Below are 19,610 nucleotides of genomic sequence, written 5' to 3'. Positions count from 1 at the left end.
GCTAATCAGTGGCTGTTAGGTTTGATCAGGATCTTAGCAACCTAGAGGCAAACGTTTCAATTTTTTTTCCCCTCTCCTATGCCTTACTTAACACCTCACACCCCTCCCCAGCTTAAACACAGCCACCCCGGTGGAAAGGTAACGTTTAAGTCTCCGGCTTCACCACCGGGGTGCAGCAGGCAGAGCAGTTGGAGGCGCCAGGCTTTTAACCTGACAATGATGTTGTATTTGAACAGCTGCGTAAAGGTTTAAAAGGTCTGTCTCATTGCCACCGTGGAGTTTTTTAAAAGGGGTTATTGTTTGGGCGAGGGCACTGAGAGGGGGCTAGCCAATCGGTCCCAAGGCCGAAAATAACGTTCAACGCCTGTTTTCATCAGGCCAGGAGAAATTCCTTTAGGGGAGGGAGGGGACAAAGGACTTTTTTTGGGGGGGGGGGAGTGAAATGTTTTTGTGAAGGAGCAACTAGGTTTCCCCAGAACTGGCTTAGGCGCCTTAAGGAGCATCGAACCCCAAAGAAATGATCTGTTGAGGTGGAAATCAGATTTACCCACAAGTTCAGTCTCTGGGCCTGAAATCCAAGGCCAGTCCATTCCTGGGTGAGTGGGAAAGAAGAGAACACAGATGTCTCCTCGGACTGGGAACTGGTTCACGGTCACAGTTTCCGGGTCCGTTTTACTTTCTTGAAGGGGCCCCGGAAGGCCGAAAGACAGCTCCCACACACAGGCAGGGACCCTGGTCCAGGGCAAGTCTTTGGAAATCAAGGTTAAAGTTCCCCGCTGCTGTCCTTAGGCCCCGGCTTCCGCAGGGCGGCTCGCCGCCTGCAACCAGAGAAAGAGGGAGGAAGTTGTTCAAGTTTCTCATAAAACTCTGAGTTTCCATGGTGGTGGTGGCGGTGGTGGTTCTTTAATGACCTGGACCACAACCCCAGACCATATCCTCTTTATAAAACTTTCCCTCGCCAGAGGAAACGGAAGACTAAGATTCTCCCATCTCATTCCTCCTCTCGTCCAAGCAAAACCTTGTCAAAGAATTTTAGGGATTGCCTAAAACTATAAAATTTAACTTGTGACAAAAGTATAGCTTTTAATATTTGACGATTTGTGTTAAAACAAAAATTGACCTTCTTGGTTAGTAGCGAAGGGGAAAAATCAATAGTATAATTTTCAATAATTCATAAAGCGAACGCCATTATGCTAAATCTTAACTATTAATCTTATCCTTTACAAAGTCTCGATTGATTTGTTAATAAAATATCTTCCCGTTTGTGGCAACAGTGGGTATAACTCTTTAAAAACCCTCAGAAGCAAGAAAATTACCAAGGAGCCCAAGAATGTAGATGAGAATTTTATTGATCGCCCTGATTCTTCTTAATATGTATTAATAAATTCCACAACCTTTTGTACCTTGCACTTGTCAGAAACCAATGCTTTTACAAAATCCATAAAAGGAAAACATATTTTTCCTTGCAGAAGCCTCAAATGACACCTTTGCTTTGCTCTCTCTTTGCTCTGGCCCCGCTTTCTAAAACTTGTGGAGTCCGAGGGACCGAGTTTTCCCCTTTCTTTTGAAAAAAATGTTTTCTTTTATCCTTCCTTCCTCTCTGCCCTGTGTTGTCAGGGAAAGGAAATCTCGGTTTAGCTGTCTCTGGGAGCCCGAGGAACACTTTCGCGGATAGGGAATGGCTGGCGAGGATTATCTCCATCCAAGCTAGAAGCTCCCAGCAGCCGGTCCCTCAAAGGTCAGGGTGTGGTTACTCTGACAGTCTAGGCTCTAGGAGCTCCTGGGTGCCGAGGCGCCCCGAGTCCGGGTCGAATGGTCGAAGGAGAGGGTAACTACTGGCTGGAATTTTTCTCCGTGCTCCGGATTTGCCCAGCTGCGTGGCCTCTCGACCTTTCGCGGCCCTTTTCGCTAGTGCTTACCGCGACACCTTGGTCGTATCATCTTTGCAGCAGAGAGTTTTTTCCTTTGGGACCCCTAGGGGGGATGTTTCAGAACCAGAGGAATCGGACTCACCTTCCCAACTGCCCAGTACTACATTAACCAGCCCGCGCCCCTACCCCTTGCTCGGAACCGGCCCTCTTGGGTGCGTTCTGCCTGGGTGTGTGTAGGGAAAAACGCTTCTAAGAGCAGGCGCCACCGCGCTCTGACTTTCCTCAGTGCGCGTGTCCTCCCGGAGGGCCCTCGGATCAAGCCTTTCCTTCCGCCGGCGTGGCCCAGTGGCCGGGTGGGGGGACTCGAGTGGGGCAGGCAGGCAGGCCGGCCAAACAAGCCCCGGGAGACCGGCTGGCCGGCCAGCAGCAGAGCCCTGGGCCGGTTGTTTTCAGCGCGCACTATCACCGGCGCTTAGTAGATGTCGCTGTTGTCCGTGCTTACGCGGCCGGCCGGCCGGGCTCTGGAACACGTGACCTGCAAGGAGGCTGCGGCTCAAGGCCATTTTCAAATCTCATTGGCTTGGTTGTCATGTGGTCGGCAGAGGCATCCACAATTACACCGGGAATGTTTTCCTAGAGATGTCAGCCTACAAAGGACACAATCTCTCTTCTTCAAATTCCTCCCCAAAATGTCCTTTCCCAACAGCTCTCCTGCTGCTAATACTTTTTTAGTAGATTCCTTGATCAGTGCCTGCAGGAGTGACAGTTTTTATTCGAGCAGCGCCAGCATGTACATGCCACCACCTAGCGCAGACATGGGGACCTATGGAATGCAAACCTGTGGACTGCTCCCGTCTCTGGCCAAAAGAGAAGTGAACCACCAAAATATGGGTATGAATGTGCATCCTTATATACCTCAAGTTGACAGTTGGACAGACCCGAACAGATCTTGTCGAATAGAGCAACCTGTTACACAGCAAGTCCCCACTTGCTCATTCACCGCCAACATTAAAGAAGAATCCAATTGCTGCATGTATTCTGATAAGCGCAACAAACTCATTTCTGCCGAGGTCCCTTCGTACCAGAGGCTGGTCCCTGAGTCCTGTCCCGTTGAGAACCCCGAGGTTCCTGTCCCTGGATATTTTAGACTGAGTCAGACCTACGCCACCGGGAAAACCCAAGAGTACAATAACAGCCCCGAAGGCAGCTCCACTGTTATGCTCCAGCTCAACTCTCGTGGCGCGGCCAAGCCGCAGCTCTCGGCTGCCCAGCTGCAGATGGAAAAGAAGATGAACGAAACCGCGGGCGGCCAGGAGCCCACCAAAGTCTCCCAAGTGGAGAGCCCCGAGGCCAAAGGCGGCCTTCCAGAAGAGAGGAGTTGCCTGGCTGAGGTCTCGGTGTCCAGTCCCGAAGTGCAGGAGAAGGAAAGCAAAGGTCGGTATGAACAGAGTTGCCACCCCAACGGGGCGCGCAGTCCGGTAAACCCTCGGAAAGGGAGCGCTCGGGTACCCAAAGCGGAGTCCAGGCAGCGGAACCCAGCGCCCGACTGGGCAGGTGCTGCTCCACCCGGCTTTTAGAGGGGAGATCTCAGCCTTGAAAAGGTCCCTGATTCTCTCCCGCTGCTCTGGCCCTCCCGGCCGCTCCTGGCCCCACGCTGATGGCGCCTGGGTAGAGGAAAGGCTTGGCGGGTTTATCTGTCCTGAGCCAGACCCGAAATCCAACAAAGAGCTAAAAGGAGACCAACGGCTTGTAAACAGGGTTCCAGTGGCCCCTTTTCTTAGGCTCAGATTTGAAACCCTAGTTTTGCCTTGCATCCAGGGATCATTTTAAGGTGGCCCAAGACATCGTGTCTGTGTTCAAGGGTTTGCACCCCGCATCCTGCGATCTAAGAGTGGAAGGAAATGGTTTGGCCGCTTGGTGCTTGGGTGAGGAAGCAGAGGGCGTCTTGCCTTTGCTGGGCTAGGTAACCTTGGCTTTGTCTGGGGAAAGTGCTGCAGGCTTTGCAACCTTATACAAAGAGGGCAAAGGCGGAAGAGGGGGAGAAGGGACCTGCATTGCCCACTTAGGGCTGGGATAAGGCAAAGATCCAGGGCTATGGGTTTCTAAGATGGAATCTTACCCACCCCAATCCCCGCAGTCTGTCCTTGAGTGTCTACCGGTGGGCCACAGAGTTATGTTTCTGGAGGCGTGCTTTTGTGTGAAAGCAAAGAAACATTTTAAAATTGAGGGATTTCTTGGGGGACTGCAACAATGTCCAGGCAGGGTGGAGAAGGTATTCTTGTTTGTTTATCTCTTGAAAGAATGTGACTCCCAATAAGCCTTGTTGGGGACTCCCTGTCTGCCCAGGAGAGTGGGGTAAGAAGCGGCCGATTTGGGGCCTTGAAGCAGCAGGGAGATTGGTAAGCTCAAACTGTGACTTCTATTCCTGTCCTGTCATGGACTGACCACTTAGAATGTTGCTGGGGAAATTGGTAAACTTTACTATCATAGTAACGTTTTGTGCAAGTCAGAAAGTTGTGTAGCAGAGAGAGAGAGAGAGAGAGAGAGAGAGAGAGAGAGAGAGAGAGAGAGAGAGAGAGAGAACCAACCCCTGGTACAGAATATTCTTCTGCATTAATCGTATTAATTTAAGTCTTTAGTTCTAATTTGGTATCAATTTAAAATTCCCTTCATGCCCCACCTTTGTGGGTAATGTTTAATACCAGCATTGTCCAAAGCGGCCTGTCTGCCAGCAGGGTCATGGCCAAGGGTATATTTGAATGGACTGAGAGAAAAAAAAAATTCTTGATTTTTTTTCTTCTCCCTTTAATTTTGTTAGAGGAAATCAAGTCTGATACTCCAACCAGCAATTGGCTCACTGCAAAGAGTGGCAGAAAGAAGAGGTGCCCTTACACTAAGCACCAAACCCTGGAATTAGAAAAAGAGTTCTTGTTCAATATGTACCTCACCCGCGAGCGCCGCCTAGAGATCAGTAAGAGCGTTAACCTCACCGACAGGCAGGTCAAGATTTGGTTTCAAAACCGCCGAATGAAACTCAAGAAGATGAGCCGAGAGAATCGAATCCGAGAACTGACCGCCAACCTCACCTTTTCTTAGGTCTGAGGCCCATGTGAGGCCAGGATCCGAGAGGGGGCACCGTGTTCCAGGCCCGAGTGCTGGAGGACTGGGAAGGCGGAAACAAAACCTTCATTGCTCTTTGTTTTGTTTTGTTTTGTTCTGTTCTTTTCCTGCTAGAATGTGACTTTGGGGTCATTCTGTTCGTGCTGCAAGTGATCTGTAATCCCTATGAGTATATATATTAAAAAACTTAGCACGTGTAATTTATTTTTTTCATCGTAATGCAGGGTACCTATTACTGCGCATTTTCATTTGGGTCTTAACTTATTGGAACTATAGGACATCCATCCAACCATTCACTCATCCTCCCATCTAGCCAGCCAGCAATGTGACTTTTCCACGTTTTCCCTCACATAAAACTTCTCTGTGTGTGGTTAGCCCATGAATCCATGTCATTTTGAAAACATCTAGTACTTTAAAAAAAATACATATTATATATATTTCAAACAAATAAGAAAACCCACAAGCTTTGGGGGGGAGGGGGAACTTTAAAAAGCACATTACAATGTATCTTTTCACAAATGAACTTAGCAATTGTCCTTGGTGAAATGGAGTATTGATGACTTATGCCTTGTAGCCTTTCCCTTGTGGTGCATCTGTGGTCTGGTAGAAGTACAACAGCAACCTGTGCTTTCTGTGCATGTTCTGGTCGCATGTATAATGCAATAAACTCTGGAAATGAGTTTGTTCCCTCTGCTTTCTGAAATGGAAATACATACGTCATGGTCATGGTGGAGATGAAAGCCTTTGGGAAGGGTCTTTTCTGACTAAGCTGCCAGCTTGGGGCAGTTGGGGTAGGGAAGTGGGGATGGGCTGGAGAAAGGGGATAGGAGGGGTAAAGCTGTAGGGGACCTAAGGGTGCTAGACTGGGCAATGGCGGTGAGAATTCGTCCTGAGACTCTTCCTAACTGGGAACAGTGTCCCGGCTTCTCCCACCCTCCAATTCTGTTCATATATTTGCTTTCTCAATGGGACGAGCTTCCCCCTAGCCTGAGCCTGGTAAGTAAGCTTGGTGCTGGTTTTTACTTTCAGTTCCCCGTCTCTGTGTTTTCTTCTCTTTGGTTTTTGGTTATGTTATTTTTAATGCTTCCAGTGAGCTCTTGATGACTTCTGGCTGGGGAATCCGCCATCAGGGGCTGGGTTGGAACTAGTAATGCTCACCTGGAACCTGTCTCCAATACAAGAACAAGCAGCAGCCTAGCATGGCACCGGATCCAATCCCTTCCCCCCTTTCTCATTCCTACCCATCCCAAGCTCAAGACAACCAGGCCCAGGGACACCAAGGCTGGGTGAGTTCTCTCATCTTACTTCACCTTGGTTCCTTTCTGAAAGGGATTTATGTTCCGCCATTACCTTTCAGGGGCCCACATGGATTTTTTTAAAAGAAAAAATGGAAATAATTCTCCCCAGTCAAATCTCCCACTATTACAACAAAGTGCTCACTGTAGCCGAGCAGTGAGGCAACTGGAGAGAATTTGCAGGTAAACGTGACTGCCCAACAAGTCCAATGGTCCTTGTACACATAGATTGGAAAATTCAAGCCAGCTTCTGTGGAATGCACACCATTGAGCCAGATTCATCTGGTCCTGCCAAGGAAAGGGGACGAGGTCCTTGTGGGAAGAGGTGACCGAATTCGTTGCCCTAGGTCCAGCCTGTGGTTTCATCCCACCCTCAAAGACCCATCATAAAACAGGTTTGTTTTTTCTTTCTATTTCTTTCCTTCCTTCCTTTCCTTTTTTCTTTTTCGTTTTTTAAACACAGGCCCCGTTCCTCCCCAAGAACAATCTCTGTAGTCTCTTGGAACTTCGGAGTCCCCATTCAAACCGTCTCAGTACCTACTGTTTTAAACTTTCTTCCCCAAACCCCCAATCCTCCCAAGTTCCAAGACAGATCCCCTTTGGGGTTTATTTCCTGGGGCTGGTAGAGAGAGGTGTCTGACTCAATACTAGCTTGAGAAGACTGGAATAAATTTGCCCCTGATTTACCTTGGATAGGCAAAGAAGAAGAAGAGCAATATTAACATCTGCGTTTCTCCCAGCGATGTGGGGAGTGCCATTAGTTTCTGATAGGGGAAAACCTGTGCTACAGGAAAAGGGCAGGCCCCCTGAAACAAAATCAGAGAGCCATTCGTAAAGGCAATCAATCAGGCCCTAAGTAGCTATTTACCCCCTTTCTTTCCGGGGCTGGAGGTGGGCTGGGAGCCCTCCAAGGGTGAGCTGGGCAACTTGTAGAGCGAGGAATATGCCCTTCTCAATCGCCGCCGGCGTGCGGCTTTTGTCTCGGCTCCCAGCCGGGCTTTGTACCATGGATTTGGGAGTGACAATGGGCATTTCTCTCAGATTCAAGGCTGCCCGGCCTTACCTCTGAAGGCAAGGAGGGAAAATTGAGAAGGTAGCGGCTCAAAGACCTGTCCTTTCCTCTGGATTTTGAAGACATCTTCAGAATCCGTTTGCAGGCCTCTCCGTGTGAAAGGCACGCAGCGGTCCTGCCCACGGAGATACGATTCCTGCCGGCCTCACTGAGGCAAGGCTTATTTGGCCAGTGAGAGCTGACCTTGCTGGCGTTCGGGATTTTCCCTCTGTGGCATGTTTTTCTTCCAGGCCATTCCAGAAGGCCAGAAAAAGATGTGGCACCACCACCATCATTGGGACTCCTTGGGACACCAGTGCTCACCGCCCATCCGAGGGCAGAGAGAAGCCTCTCGGAGGCCGCCCCTACAGAGACCGCACTGAGCTGGACCAGGCCAGGGAGTCCGGTTGCCCCAGCTCACTCCTTGGGCCTTGGGCGTGTGCCTAGCCTCACGTCGAGGATGTCTGTGTGGCTGCACAGGGAGTGTGAGAGTGTGGTAGAGGGAGGGGGCCCTTCGAACTGCTCCATCCGTCCGTTTTATTAGGGACACATTAATCTATAATCAAATACACCTCATAAAATTTTTATTGAAAGGCATAATATCATTACAGAGGTCTTCCACCTGTTTTAAACAACACGACAAGCTGTGAGAGCGTGTGTGGGTACGTGTGGGGAGGGGTGGGTTTAGGTAAGAAAAGAGGCGAAGGGAGAACAACTCCCCTTGGGCGCCAGGGGGCCGCCCTTAAAGGCCTGCCTGTCTGGGGCAGCACCTACCCCGAGAGTCTCCGACTGCTCCGGCCTTTGGGTAAGCGCCTAGGTGTGCCATGGAAGTCTGACCCAGGGCTCAGAGCCCAGGAGTCAGAGAGCCAGAGCCGGGGTGGAGACTGCAAGACCCAGAGCAGCAAGAAAAGGCGAACAAATAGTCCCCAGCGCCTCCAGCGGCCGCAGTGAGGCCTGTGGTCGCCGCCGCCACCCGGGCGGGCTGGGCCGGGCCAGGCCGGGCTGGCGCGTGGACCTGGGCCCGGCAGCTCTAATTGCAGAGCTCCTGTTGATGATGATTTTTTTTTTTTTTTTAAATCACAGCAGCCCCCAGTTTAGCGGACTGATTTACTCCGGGTATTGGTAAATATGATCACGTGGGCCGCGCGACCAATGGTGGTGGCTGCAGCCTGCGAACTAGTCGGCGGCTCGGGCGCCGGCGAAGAGCGGCTCGGCGGCGGGCAGTGTAACCTTGGGTGGGAGCGCGCGGCGCCTCAACAATGTCGTCCAGTGGCACCCTCAGCAACTACTACGTGGACTCGCTCATAGGCCATGAGGGCGACGAGGTGTTCGCCACGCGCTTCGGGCCACCAGGGCCGGGGACACAGGGCCGGCCCTCAGGTGTGGCCGATGGCCCGACCGCCGCCGCCGAGTTCGCCTCGTGTAGTTTTGCCCCCAAATCGACCGTGTTCTCCGCCTCGTGGTCCGCGGTGGCCGCCCAGCCCCCGGCGGCGGCGACGATGAGCGGCCTGTACCACCCGTACGTGTCCCCGCCACCCCTGGCCACCGCCGAGCCGGGTCGCTACGTGCGCTCCTGGATGGAGCCTCTGCCCAGCTTCCCTGGCGGCGCGGGCGGTGGCGGTGGCAGTGGTGGCGGCGGAGGCCCGGGTTCCGTTCCCAGTCCCGGCGGCCCAGCCAACGGGCGCCACTACGGGATTAAGCCTGAAACCGGAGCGGCCCCGGCCCCCGCCGTAGCCTCCACCTCCTCCTCCACCTCCTCGTCCTCCTCCTCCAAACGGACTGAGTGCTCCGCGGTCCGCGAGTCCCAGGGGAGCGGCGGCCCAGAATTCCCGTGCAACTCGTTCCTGCGGGACAAGGCGGCGGCGGCGGCGGGAGGGAACGGGCCCGGGGTGGGAATCGGGGCCGGGCCTGGGGCGGGAGGTTCGTCTGAGCCCTCAGTTTGCAGCGATCACCCGAGCCCGGGCTGCCCGCTGAAGGAGGAGGAGAAGCAGCAGCCGCAGCCGCCGCAGCAGCAACTTGACCCAAGTAAGTGCAAAAGAAATTGCCCCCTGATTTATTGCTGAAACCTGTAAGGCTCGAATGTGCAAAACTGATAGTTTTACTAACCTATAAAAACGTCTAGACGCCGACCCAAGCCTAGGCGAGCAACATGCATCCATAAAAAAGCTTCCCATAACCACCTACATTGGGTGCGCGGTTTGTACGGTAAACAGAGCGCGAGTATTAGGGCTTTTTATGATAATTCCCCCCAGTTGTGAAAAGCGTCCATCCTTGGTGAAATTAATTTAACGACCTCTCTTCCCCACCCTGTGTCTCTCCCTGCCTCCCCTCCGCCCCTCGCTCCCTGTCTACAAACCCCCCTCTTCCTAGACAACCCCGCAGCGAACTGGATCCACGCTCGCTCCACCCGGAAAAAGCGCTGTCCTTACACCAAATACCAGACGCTGGAGCTGGAGAAGGAATTCCTCTTCAACATGTACCTCACCCGGGACCGGCGCTACGAGGTGGCCAGGATTCTGAACCTTACAGAGAGACAGGTCAAAATCTGGTTCCAGAACCGTAGGATGAAAATGAAGAAGATGAGCAAGGAGAAATGCCCCAAAGGAGACTGACCCAGTGCGGTCCTGGCCAGCAGCGGTCAAAGGCAGAGGATTTTGGTTTTGTTTTGTTTTTTTTTTTTTTCCTTTGTGGGTGCTTGATTCAGAAACTCTTCAGGAACTCGGACTGTTTTCTTCTTTTTTAGGTAGAAGTGACTGTGTGGTTGGTCTCTGTGAGTTATTTGGGGACACTGTATTTGCTCGCATATGTGTTGGAGAAACAAATGGCTTTGGGGTTTTGTCCTATCCCCCTCTTTCCCTTTCCTGATCCGTTGGTTCCTTAGGAAATGCTCTATTTTGTGGGTGCACGCAGGCTTGATGAAGCCCCCTCCTGTGTAACTGTCCCTCATGTTTCTGAAAAGCTCTGTAGTTTAGACTCACCCCATCCAGCTTCCCAAACAGGGCCAACTATCCAATTCCGAGACTCTGAAGGCAGAGGGAGATTATGGACACCCCCGCTGAGATCCCAGCCTAAACGCAACCCAGCTGCTCACCGCAGGAAAGCCCCTTTCCTCAGAGGGCCCACGGGCTGACTTCCAGTGAGGCCTGCCGAGAAGTCCTGGGCCCTGGGGCTTCGCGGGGTGCGGGGAAGGCTTAGTCCTCTGTGCCCGGGAGGAGCTACTCTTTCCCCAGGAGGGCTGGACTCCCTTGGAAGGCCCCGGGTGCTGGCACTCCATGTTTTTGCTTGAGGACCAGTTGTAAAATGTTACCGCTTCCAACAAATAAATGCTGATCTGAGCAAACGGAGCCCAGCCGCTGGCCCTGAACGTTGTGTGACTGCTCTCTGTGTCTTTGCAAAATAACATGATCATCAGACTGCCCCATCCCTAGGAAGGGACACATTGCTAAAACTTGGAGGCCCTAGCACCTGGAGGGTCTCTAAGGTGTTTTGGAGCTTCCTTTTGTGTGCGCACATCTGACCGAAGAGAACAATTTTGGAAGGTGTCTGGGTGCTTCTCCTTCCGTGCTGCCAGGACTACAGTAAATTCCAAGCCCTAGGCCCTGAGTGAGCCTCTGCAGAGCGCCAGGAACCGCGAACCTTAAGCTAAGGCTTTGACACAACGCCCCGCTGGCCTACTTCTATTCTGGAGACCCAGCAGCCAGTCCCCATCTCCAAACAAGGGAATGGACAACTCTGAGCTGAGGAGTAACTCCCCCAGGCCCGTGAAGCTGGCTGACATCGGGAGGTCCTGGTCCGTTAGGCAGTGAGCATCTGCCCCTCCCCACCACAGCCCCAAAGTGACCTTAGAGGATCCAAATGGTCAAGACACTCCCCCCCATACCCTCCTCCTGCCGCCCCCTTCCCTCCACCCTGCTTCTGTGTATGTTTAGCCCCCAGCTTGGCCCTCTGAGGACTCATTGAGAGGCTAAAATGAAGGTCATTGTGAGGGTTCAGTCGGATCACTGGCGTTGCAGGCCCTAGAGGAGGCCACGGCGCCGGGTAGCCTGGGATGGGCGGAAGGCGGGGGCGATGGCAGAGATCTTGGGGATCCTGATGAAAGAGGGGGACTCCAAGAAAAAGCAAATGGGGGCTGGGAAGGAAAGCCAAGGCCCAGATCCGGCTGAAGGTGCTGCATCCCCCGCCCCTTAGACCAAGCGGATACCTACAGCTCTTTGAAAACAGGAAGAGCCAAGGTGTCATAAAGCCATCGAGTCGGCGAGACGTCTGGAGGTAATGAGTTTACGACAGGCCAGGCGCTTCGCTTTGAAACCATCTCATTTTGATGTTTGTGGGAGGAAAGGAAAAATGCAGACAAAACTGGGTCTTAAAATCTGGACAATAAAATATAAACAAGACTTGGACCAAGAAGGCAGGGGCTAGGAAGCCCCCAGTGAGGTGTGAGCATCCAGAAAAGAAAAAGGAGAGGTGATATATTTCTGAATTTCTTTTTAAACGGGGCGAACGTTAGAGGCAGCATATAACCGGTGGCTCTTCAATATTTTGACTGTGGCCATGATCGATAGATCATGGTTCTTTTAAAAAGAAAAATAAGACAATGATACCCCTCCATTACTTGAGCTGGGGAAGCCAGTGATCTTGAGCCATTAACTCAAGCAAGTATCTCCTGGAATGATGTCTTATGGGGAAAGGGGACATTACACGCCTCTTCACTGGCCCATCACTCCAAATTCCCAGCAAAAATATGGAGATTTGTTCACTTTTCACAGATACAGTCATTACAGCTAGATTAGCAGAAAATATTTCTGAAAATGAGAGACAGAAAGACTAATTTAGAAAAAAAACACCAATTTGGTAATACTTGCTTTTTCAAAAAGGACACATATACCGCTTATACAATTCGGTTCAATCATTTACACAACTTAAAAAATCTCATTTATTATCTGGAGAAATTTGAATAAACATAAGCCCAATAGGGACTTTCCAGACAGGCACGTGGGATGCAGAAAAAGCTTTTAATTTGACTTTAATCCGCCCCAAATTATCCAGTTTAATGGGCCCAAAACGTTAAGATTAGAAGTTGAATTAGCAAATATGCATCATTTAATGTTGAGACTAACAGCCTTTAAGAAAAAAAAAACAATATTTGACTTCTAGAAAATTTTTTAGCTGTCAAAGTGGCCCGTTTCTTGACAAACAAAAGTCTCATCAATTAATATTTTTAAAGTTTTGATTTGTGTTAAACATCGCCTGTCCTACAATTGTGTCTAAAAAGCACAGCTGGGAGATTACAGAATAGGGCACTTGCCGTGTCTGGCAACCGACCTGCTGGAAGCTTTGGCAAACACACTACTTGCAAGCTCTTGTGAGCCCAAATGAGAACTTCCTCTGCATTCAGGAGCCCCCGTTTTGCTGGAATTGACTTGTTGACAGTCGAGGAGATGAAGCATTATTAGTGTCAGCGGTCCAAGCCCAAGCCAAACTGAAGAATTAAGATTAGAATTGGTTTGAGGGGCATGAAAGGGAAATCAAACTCGGTTAGCTCACGACGGCATTTGGCCACTAGAGGGCGCTATTGCTCCACTTTCCGATCTCGTAAAGCTAGCGTTGCGGTGGCGGAAGGTTTTGATTAAAAATATTTACAATCTTACTTTTAATCTTAAATTAGAATAAATTTAACAAAATAAACAACGTGAACTATTAAATTCTCAAGCCGTGCTTGTCATACATAAAATTTTGGCTCACTCAGCATTTCAGAAAATCTGGACGGCTGTGTAGAAACTATAAAACGTTAAGCTAATGCATTCCATCAAAACAGAAATGAGTAAAAGCACAGATATTTACAAAGTTAACTGCGCTCTTCTTCCTTTCGAATAACAAACGGAATGCTTAAATAAAATTGAAAAAACCCACATTATTTTATCATCAGAGGAAATGTGCTGTAGTGTTGTTGTTGTTGTTTAAATTAGGCCAGAATATGTATAAATAATCCTGTGTTCATGGACAAACTCCCAGATATATAGAGTTTTTAAAGTGCCGGTGTTACTGAGATGTAGGTCCTCAATTTGGGCTTTTTGCCCCATTCCATTCCCAAATCCGTGAATTTATTCAGTGTTCAAATATACCCATTTCCCATCAACGTCCATGCCAAACGGTGGAATAAAAGGGCACAATTACCAAGTTTAGTTCCAAGGTTTTATTGAAAAAAATCTTTTAATTGGGTATTGCAGGATTGAAGTTCAAATCCTTAATCGTCAGAATTAGTTGTTACACTTCACAGTTGAAGGATACTTGGAAGGAAAACAAAAAGAAAATGATAAAACACCCTTGCCCTTAACCATCCCAATAACAAGTTGCCCATACTCTCTACCACCAGATTCATTTGTTTACCTTCCCCACTTTCAGCATTCCTGGTAGAAAGAATTGAGTCAGACATAACTACAATATGCCTTTCTGTGTCGACCTTATTTATAAAAACGAGGTTCAATCCATTCGGACTGACCACGGGATCCCGTCCACATGGGCTGAGCAAACCCACAGGGAATGGAAGGGAATCTCTGGCCTGCTGCATCCCTGAGTCCATCTGGGATTTTTGGCATTTGTATTTGGCCGTGGAAAGTCAGCGCGGTGTGATTTAGCATAAGCCAGAGTCTTTGGCGAGCTGGGGTGTATCTTCAAGGTCTGTTCTCAAGATCATAGATGCCCGTCAGACACCGATTATCCCGAAGGATAAACGGTTCAGCACCTAAAGCAGGAGGAAGGAAGGGAGAAAGGAGGGAGGGACGGGAAGGGGGAGGGGGAGGGAGGGAATAAATATATTTATTGGACATTCAAATAAGAGAAAAGAGATGAAGGCGTGTGGGGAAACCGTTGGTAGTGTCTAGCCGCACAGCTGCCGCAATCCTGACTTTTGCCCATCCCCGAACACGCGAGCCCTGGATTTCCTCAGAAGACTCTCCTTCCCTTCCTCACTAAGTAGCCGCTCAGGAGCCTTCTCCTGATTTTCTCTCTGGGGGAAAAATCAAGTTTAAGCTCAGGCCTGCACCCAGTCTCGGTAGTTATTGTACGGATTTGGTGTGTGAGCTAAAGTCGTTAGTAGAGGGCAGGGCCTGCCTGCAGCTGCCTGGAACCGGCGCCATCCGAATGCCAGCCGGGGGACCCGCGAGCCTGCCCCCCACGCTCCACCCGGGGCCACGGCCAGCCCACGTCCGCTGGGCACCCGGGTTGGGACCCTCGGAAATGCCACCCACCCCGGGCGTGAGACCTCCTGCCCACTGGGAACGTTCCTGTCGCTCTTCTCTTCACCCCCTCAGCTAATGTACCCTTCCCACATCCTCCGGCCTCCCCACCCCCGCCCCGCGCCCAACCCTGACGTCTATCAAGGGTGAAATGACGGAAACTATATTCATGGGCATGATTTCCATTAAATATCAATTAACCTGGGAGCCTCAGCCGGGCAGGCAGTGCGTGCGTCAAGGGTAAATGTACGTCTCATTTCCACAAGGCCTGCTGGGCTGGAAAAAGCAGGACTTTTGATTCGCTTTGATAAGGCCAGGATTTGGAGGCCGGATCGGGGCTTTTCATCAGAACCGTGCAGATAGGGCCCCAAACAAATGCGAGGACCAGGTCGGCCACCCCGCCAGTCCACGTTCAGAAATGGGGGAGAAAAAAAAAAAGGCCCCGGCCAGTCCCTGCTGGGCACTTCCCGGAGCTGCGGGGCGACAGCGTCCCCTCCGCAGCCTCCTGGGAGTGACCTCCCCGGCTGCCCCAAGGCTAAGGTTCGGCCGCGCCCCCCCTCTCTGCCGGCCCGGGGGGGGGGAGGGCAGGAGCCCTTGGCAGTGCGGCTTTATGGGCCCCCTTTAAGGCTGGCGGAGGCATCCCGGGGCCGGCGTGAGGCGTCCCGGCCGGCGCAGGGGCCGCTTCGCCGCCGGCCGGATCCCTCCGCGCGGTTATCTCGCCCCCCATCTCGCTCCCTCTCCTGGCAGCGGCGGGGTGCGAAAATGCCTCGCCGGCGCGCACCGGGGCGGCAGCCTCGGCGGCGGCGGGGGCGACGGCGGCGGCGACAGCGCCGGGAGGGGGCGGCGGGGGGTGGGGGGTGGAGGTGAGAGGTGGCACCGGGCAGAGGGTGTGTTTTCTTTTCGTTTCCCTGCAGAGCGGGGGCTCGTGAGAGCCCGAGCCTAAGCGTCCTCCCCGCGGCTCCGCGCGCCGCACTCTTTTTCCCACCCCACCCCCTCGTCCCGGGGCTGCGCTCGGGCCGTCCGGTGCCCGGGGAGGGACCTGGAGGCCGCGGGGCAGGTCACCGGGGGCGTCGGCGAGTAGACCGCGGCCCCGCGGGCGAGCGGGCGCGCGCCGGGGGAGAGGCCCGCAGGGCGGCGGCGGCGGCGCGCGGGGGCGGGCGGGAGAGGCCGCGCGGCCCGCGAGGGAGGCGGCGCGAGGCCCAGGCGGCGGCGGCGGGAGAGCCCGACATGAGCGCCCGGCGGCCGGACGGTCGGGCCTGAGGGGAAGCGCGCGCCGGGCGGGCGGGCGGCGACGAGGCCCGGCGGCCCCCGCGGCTGCAGCAGCCGCCCCAGAGGCCCCCGCGGCGGCGCGGCCGAGCCCCGGCGCGCCCCTCACCGGCTGCGCTCGCCCTCCCGCCCGCCCGCCCGCCCGCGGCCGCCGCCCCGATGAGCTCGTACTTCGTGAACCCGCTGTACTCCAAGTACAAGGCGGCGGCTGCGGCGGCGGCGGCCGCGGCGGCGGGCGAGGCCATCAATCCCACTTACTACGACTGTCATTTCGCGCCCGAGGTCAGCGGCCGCCACGCCGCCGCCCTGCAGCTCTATGGCAACAGCGCCGCCGGCTTCCCGCACGCGCACCCGCACCCGTCGCCGCCGCCCGGCTGCGGCGGAGGGGGCGGCCCGGGCCCGGGTCAGGACTTCTTCCACGCCGGCGCGGGCAGCCCGGCCGCTGCCTACCAGGCCGCCCCACCTCCTCCTCCGCACCCTCCGCCTCCCCCCTGCGGCGGGATTGCCTGTCACGGGGAACCCGCGAAGTTTTACGGATACGATAACTTACAGAGACAGCCGATTTTTACGACCCAGCAAGAGGCCGAGCTGGTACAATATCCTGACTGTAAATCGTCCCGTGGTAATATTGGCGAGGACCCAGACCACTTAAATCAGAGCTCGTCTCCTTCTCAAATGTTTCCCTGGATGAGACCACAAGGTTGGGATGTGCTTTTTTTTTTCTTTAGGAGGGAGAAAGGGGAGAAATCTGCTTTCATCTCACGTTCAAGCTTTAAAACTCCCCTGTCCTTTCCCTCTCCCCCTCTGCCTTCTTGTGTAGCCGCTGTGACTCTTGTACATAAACTAATACGGACTTTTTTTTTTAAGTATGTAAAGATGATAGGGACAGAATAATTGGAAAGACCTTGTCTCTGCTTCTCTTGCCTGCACACCCTTTATCTGTATCAGAATTAAAGGCCACTGTGTATTTCATCTCTTAAGTCCGGTCCAGAAACTTCCAACAGCATTCAGAGGCGTCAACCACTAAAAACCAAACAAAACACGTTGATTTTCCTCCTCTTTTTGTCGTTTGTTTTCATCAGCAGCTCCTGGTAGACGGAGAGGAAGGCAAACCTACAGCCGCTTCCAAACCCTAGAGCTGGAAAAGGAATTCCTTTTTAATCCTTATCTGACCAGGAAGAGAAGAATCGAGGTCTCCCATAGCCTGGCCCTCACGGAGAGACAGGTAAAAATCTGGTTCCAGAACAGGAGGATGAAGTGGAAAAAGGAGAACAACAAAGACAAGTTTCCCGTGTCCCGGCCGGAGGCAAAGGACGGGGAGCCCAAAAAGGAAGGCCATGAGCTGGAAGAAGATGGAGCCGAAGGCCCCACAAATTAACGTCTAAACGTGAAAAATATACCACAGACTCTTAAGACTAATGATCAGCCAATGCTGGTGGACGCCACCTCCCCCTACCCCTTCTTCTTTGGAAACGACTTTACCTGTGTTTCAAGCTACCTTAATGTCACTGCTCTTGAGGTTTCTGCGCTTTGAAAGGGATTTGGGCGTTTTTTAAAAATTAGTTTGTAGCATTGCATAGAAGCAATCCTTGAGCTGCCCCATAGAAGGGTAATTTGATACCGACCTTGTAGCTATATTTTTATAATGGTAGTTTTTAATGTCTGAGCTGGTGATTTGCCTCAACAACGTAAACTTCCTAATGATCAGCACTAAATGATCGAATATAAAATGCTTTATTAATCAAACAAGTGCACTTGAACATTTTAAATCTTTATGGTGAGTAAATGAGTAAATTAAAAGAAGTCTATTGATAATTTTTTTAAAATTATGCCTGCAGAATATTTACTTTATATTATTTGATTAAATGTATTATTTATATTTTTCTCTCTGCTTTTGTAACAGTGGTTCAGGTGTCTTGTGGTTTACCTCCAGGTTTCTTTGAGCATTTTGTAAATGTCTGTCAGGGAAGAGTCTGGGCCAAACATTGGAAAAGCACATTGGCTGAAGAGTGCAATGTACCTTATCGTCCAGGCTCCTGAAGCCTAGGCGAGTGTTGTGCCAGGGACAGGAGTGTAAGGATAATGTCAAAGTCCACATTTGGCCGTGCTTCTGTAGTCCATGCGAAATTATGGCAATTGAAGGAATGATCTAGAGAATTAATACTTGAAAACTAATTGCAGCATTTTCATTAACTTTTCACTCTGGCAAGTGGCCTTGCTTTCATTTTGAACCCTGCTTGTGGGCGCCTGTACTCTGTCTCTGCCTTTTCAAGTAGGTGCCATATTTATTTGTATTCTCTCTGCGCTGCTCGCATGCACCTTTCAAGCCAGCTTGCTGCGTTCATCTCCGATGTCGGTTGGTATGTCCGTCCTCTGCTGTTCTTCAGGAAAGCCATGGCCTTACCTGTTTGAAACAAGCCCTGAGTGTAAACGCAGGAACTCCGAGTGTAAACAACCGCTTCAGAGCATAGCTCCGTAATAAAGAAACGGACCTCCCTAAAGAGCAGAGCTAATGTCTTTGAGCGCGCGAGTCACAAACAATGGCCAGGGCTCACACACACACACACACACAAAGGCAGTGATTTGTTCAAGCCTTCTATTTGATAAGCGGATGTGGGTTATATACTCTCCAAGCTGAATCATAATAACAGTGATAGTAATAATAATAACAATAATAAATGATGGTCTGTGGCTTCCTTCCAGAGTGGGCTGACTATCCATGTGTCTTCTTGCGTTAAATAATCCTGGTATGATACTGTGCCAGCTTTGAACTTCAAAATGATTCCAGTCAAGTCGTAGGCCTGGTGACCTAGAGTCCAGGTTACACCACAGCTTAATTCCATAGAATCCTAGCTGAAGCTGGCGTTTGGCATCTATTATTAACAAGATATCCATTTCCCATTTAGGGCTGCTCATGCAGCTGCCTTTTTTTACAGGGTGGGGGGAGGAGGCAGAGAAGAGGGGAAGGAAAGGAGAAATTCAAGTAAAGTCTTATTTCTTCTTGAAAAATGGAAACGCCTCAAAGTAGACATTGAGAGCTAGCTGCTTTTTGTTAGCCACGTTTACTTTTAAAGATGTGGTTTTTGTTTTATTGTTAATTTCCAGAGTGGTTTATATTACATGGGTAAGAAAAGATTCTTTAGTCTTGGGCCAGGTTCACTGCCAGGTGCTGGTGGATCTCAGGATCGGTACTGGCTGGGTTAGAGGCAAATCCCCTGCTCTCTAGCCAGGGAAGAGGCTGTGGCTGTAACATTTGCTAACCTAAGCCCAGAAAGACAGTTTAAGTCAGGAGTGTTCAAGGCTTAACCATTTGCACAGAGCTGACAGCTGCAAAGGCCAGAGCTGGATTTGGGGACATTTTGCTCTTGCATACTGCTTGAATCAGTGCTGGCTGGAACAGAGCAAGGGTACCTCAGGCTGAGAGCCTGCCTGGGAAACAGCCTTAGGCATAAACTACCTGAAAACCAGTGCTGGCTAAATTCCAACAGTTTTGATTTAGGGAACTCTTTAAATTTTGCTGTCTCTGGGCTGGAGAGATGCCTCTGCAGTGATGAGCACTTGCTTTTGCAGAGGAATAGGGTCTGAGTCTCAGCATTGATGTGGTAGCTCACAGCCATCTGTAATCCCAGGTCCAGGGAATCCAATGTGGTTGGTGCACATATATACATGCTAGCAAAATGTTTATACACATAGAATAAAACAAATTAAAATTGCCATTTCCAACTCAAGAATGCTCCTCCAAATATCACTCTTCAAACTGGAATTTGACAAG

General features: G+C 51.4%; 3 protein-coding genes across 4 annotated transcripts; all 3 read left to right on the top strand.

The window, feature by feature from the left end:
- The first annotated feature begins 2,560 nt into the window (after nt 1–2,560).
- On the top strand, nt 2,561–5,095 carry Hoxd10 (homeobox D10). The gene is made up of 2 exons (XM_057755037.1): nt 2,561–3,305; nt 4,690–5,095. Exons 1-2 carry the CDS (start codon nt 2,561–2,563, stop codon nt 4,965–4,967), a joined length of 1,023 nt encoding a protein of 340 aa, XP_057611020.1. The 3' UTR covers nt 4,968–5,095.
- Nucleotides 5,096–8,477: 3,382 nt separating this feature from the next.
- Hoxd9 (homeobox D9) lies at nt 8,478–9,997 on the top strand. The gene is made up of 2 exons (XM_057755038.1): nt 8,478–9,362; nt 9,708–9,997. The coding sequence occupies exons 1-2, from the start codon at nt 8,597–8,599 to the stop codon at nt 9,947–9,949; spliced, it is 1,008 nt and encodes a 335-aa protein (XP_057611021.1). The 5' UTR covers nt 8,478–8,596; the 3' UTR covers nt 9,950–9,997.
- A 5,443-nt stretch (nt 9,998–15,440) lies between these two features.
- Hoxd8 (homeobox D8) lies at nt 15,441–18,400 on the top strand. Of its 2 annotated transcripts, none has more exons than XM_057755042.1 (2): nt 15,441–16,538; nt 16,924–18,400. In XM_057755042.1, exons 1-2 carry the CDS (start codon nt 15,998–16,000, stop codon nt 17,214–17,216), a joined length of 834 nt encoding a protein of 277 aa, XP_057611025.1. In that variant the 5' UTR covers nt 15,441–15,997; the 3' UTR covers nt 17,217–18,400. The 2 variants fall into 2 exon arrangements, with proteins under 2 accessions (XP_057611025.1, XP_057611024.1); XM_057755041.1 differs by having other exon boundaries at nt 16,921–18,400.
- Nucleotides 18,401–19,610: the final 1,210 nt, after the last annotated feature.

Source organism: Chionomys nivalis, chromosome 22 (genome assembly GCF_950005125.1).
Source record: "Chionomys nivalis chromosome 22, mChiNiv1.1, whole genome shotgun sequence".
NCBI lineage: Eukaryota > Metazoa > Chordata > Mammalia > Rodentia > Cricetidae > Chionomys > Chionomys nivalis.
Note: the sequence above shows the minus strand (reverse complement) of the source record. Positions and strands in the feature narration are given on the sequence as shown.

What these genes read in the sequence shown, in the direction of transcription:
- Hoxd10 (XM_057755037.1), top strand. Translation starts at nt 2,561, where the DNA reads ATGTCCTTTCCCAACAGCTCTCCTGCTGCTAATACTTTTTTAGTAGAT. An exon ending in GCAGGAGAAGGAAAGCAAAG is followed by an intron (nt 3,306 to 4,689) that starts GTCGGTATGAAC and finishes TAATTTTGTTAG; the next exon opens with AGGAAATCAAGTCTGATACT.
- Hoxd9 (XM_057755038.1), top strand. Translation starts at nt 8,597, where the DNA reads ATGTCGTCCAGTGGCACCCTCAGCAACTACTACGTGGACTCGCTCATA. An exon ending in GCAGCAGCAACTTGACCCAA is followed by an intron (nt 9,363 to 9,707) that starts GTAAGTGCAAAA and finishes CCCTCTTCCTAG; the next exon opens with ACAACCCCGCAGCGAACTGG.
- Hoxd8 (XM_057755041.1), top strand. Translation starts at nt 15,998, where the DNA reads ATGAGCTCGTACTTCGTGAACCCGCTGTACTCCAAGTACAAGGCGGCG. An exon ending in TCCCTGGATGAGACCACAAG is followed by an intron (nt 16,539 to 16,920) that starts GTTGGGATGTGC and finishes TGTTTTCATCAG; the next exon opens with CAGCTCCTGGTAGACGGAGA.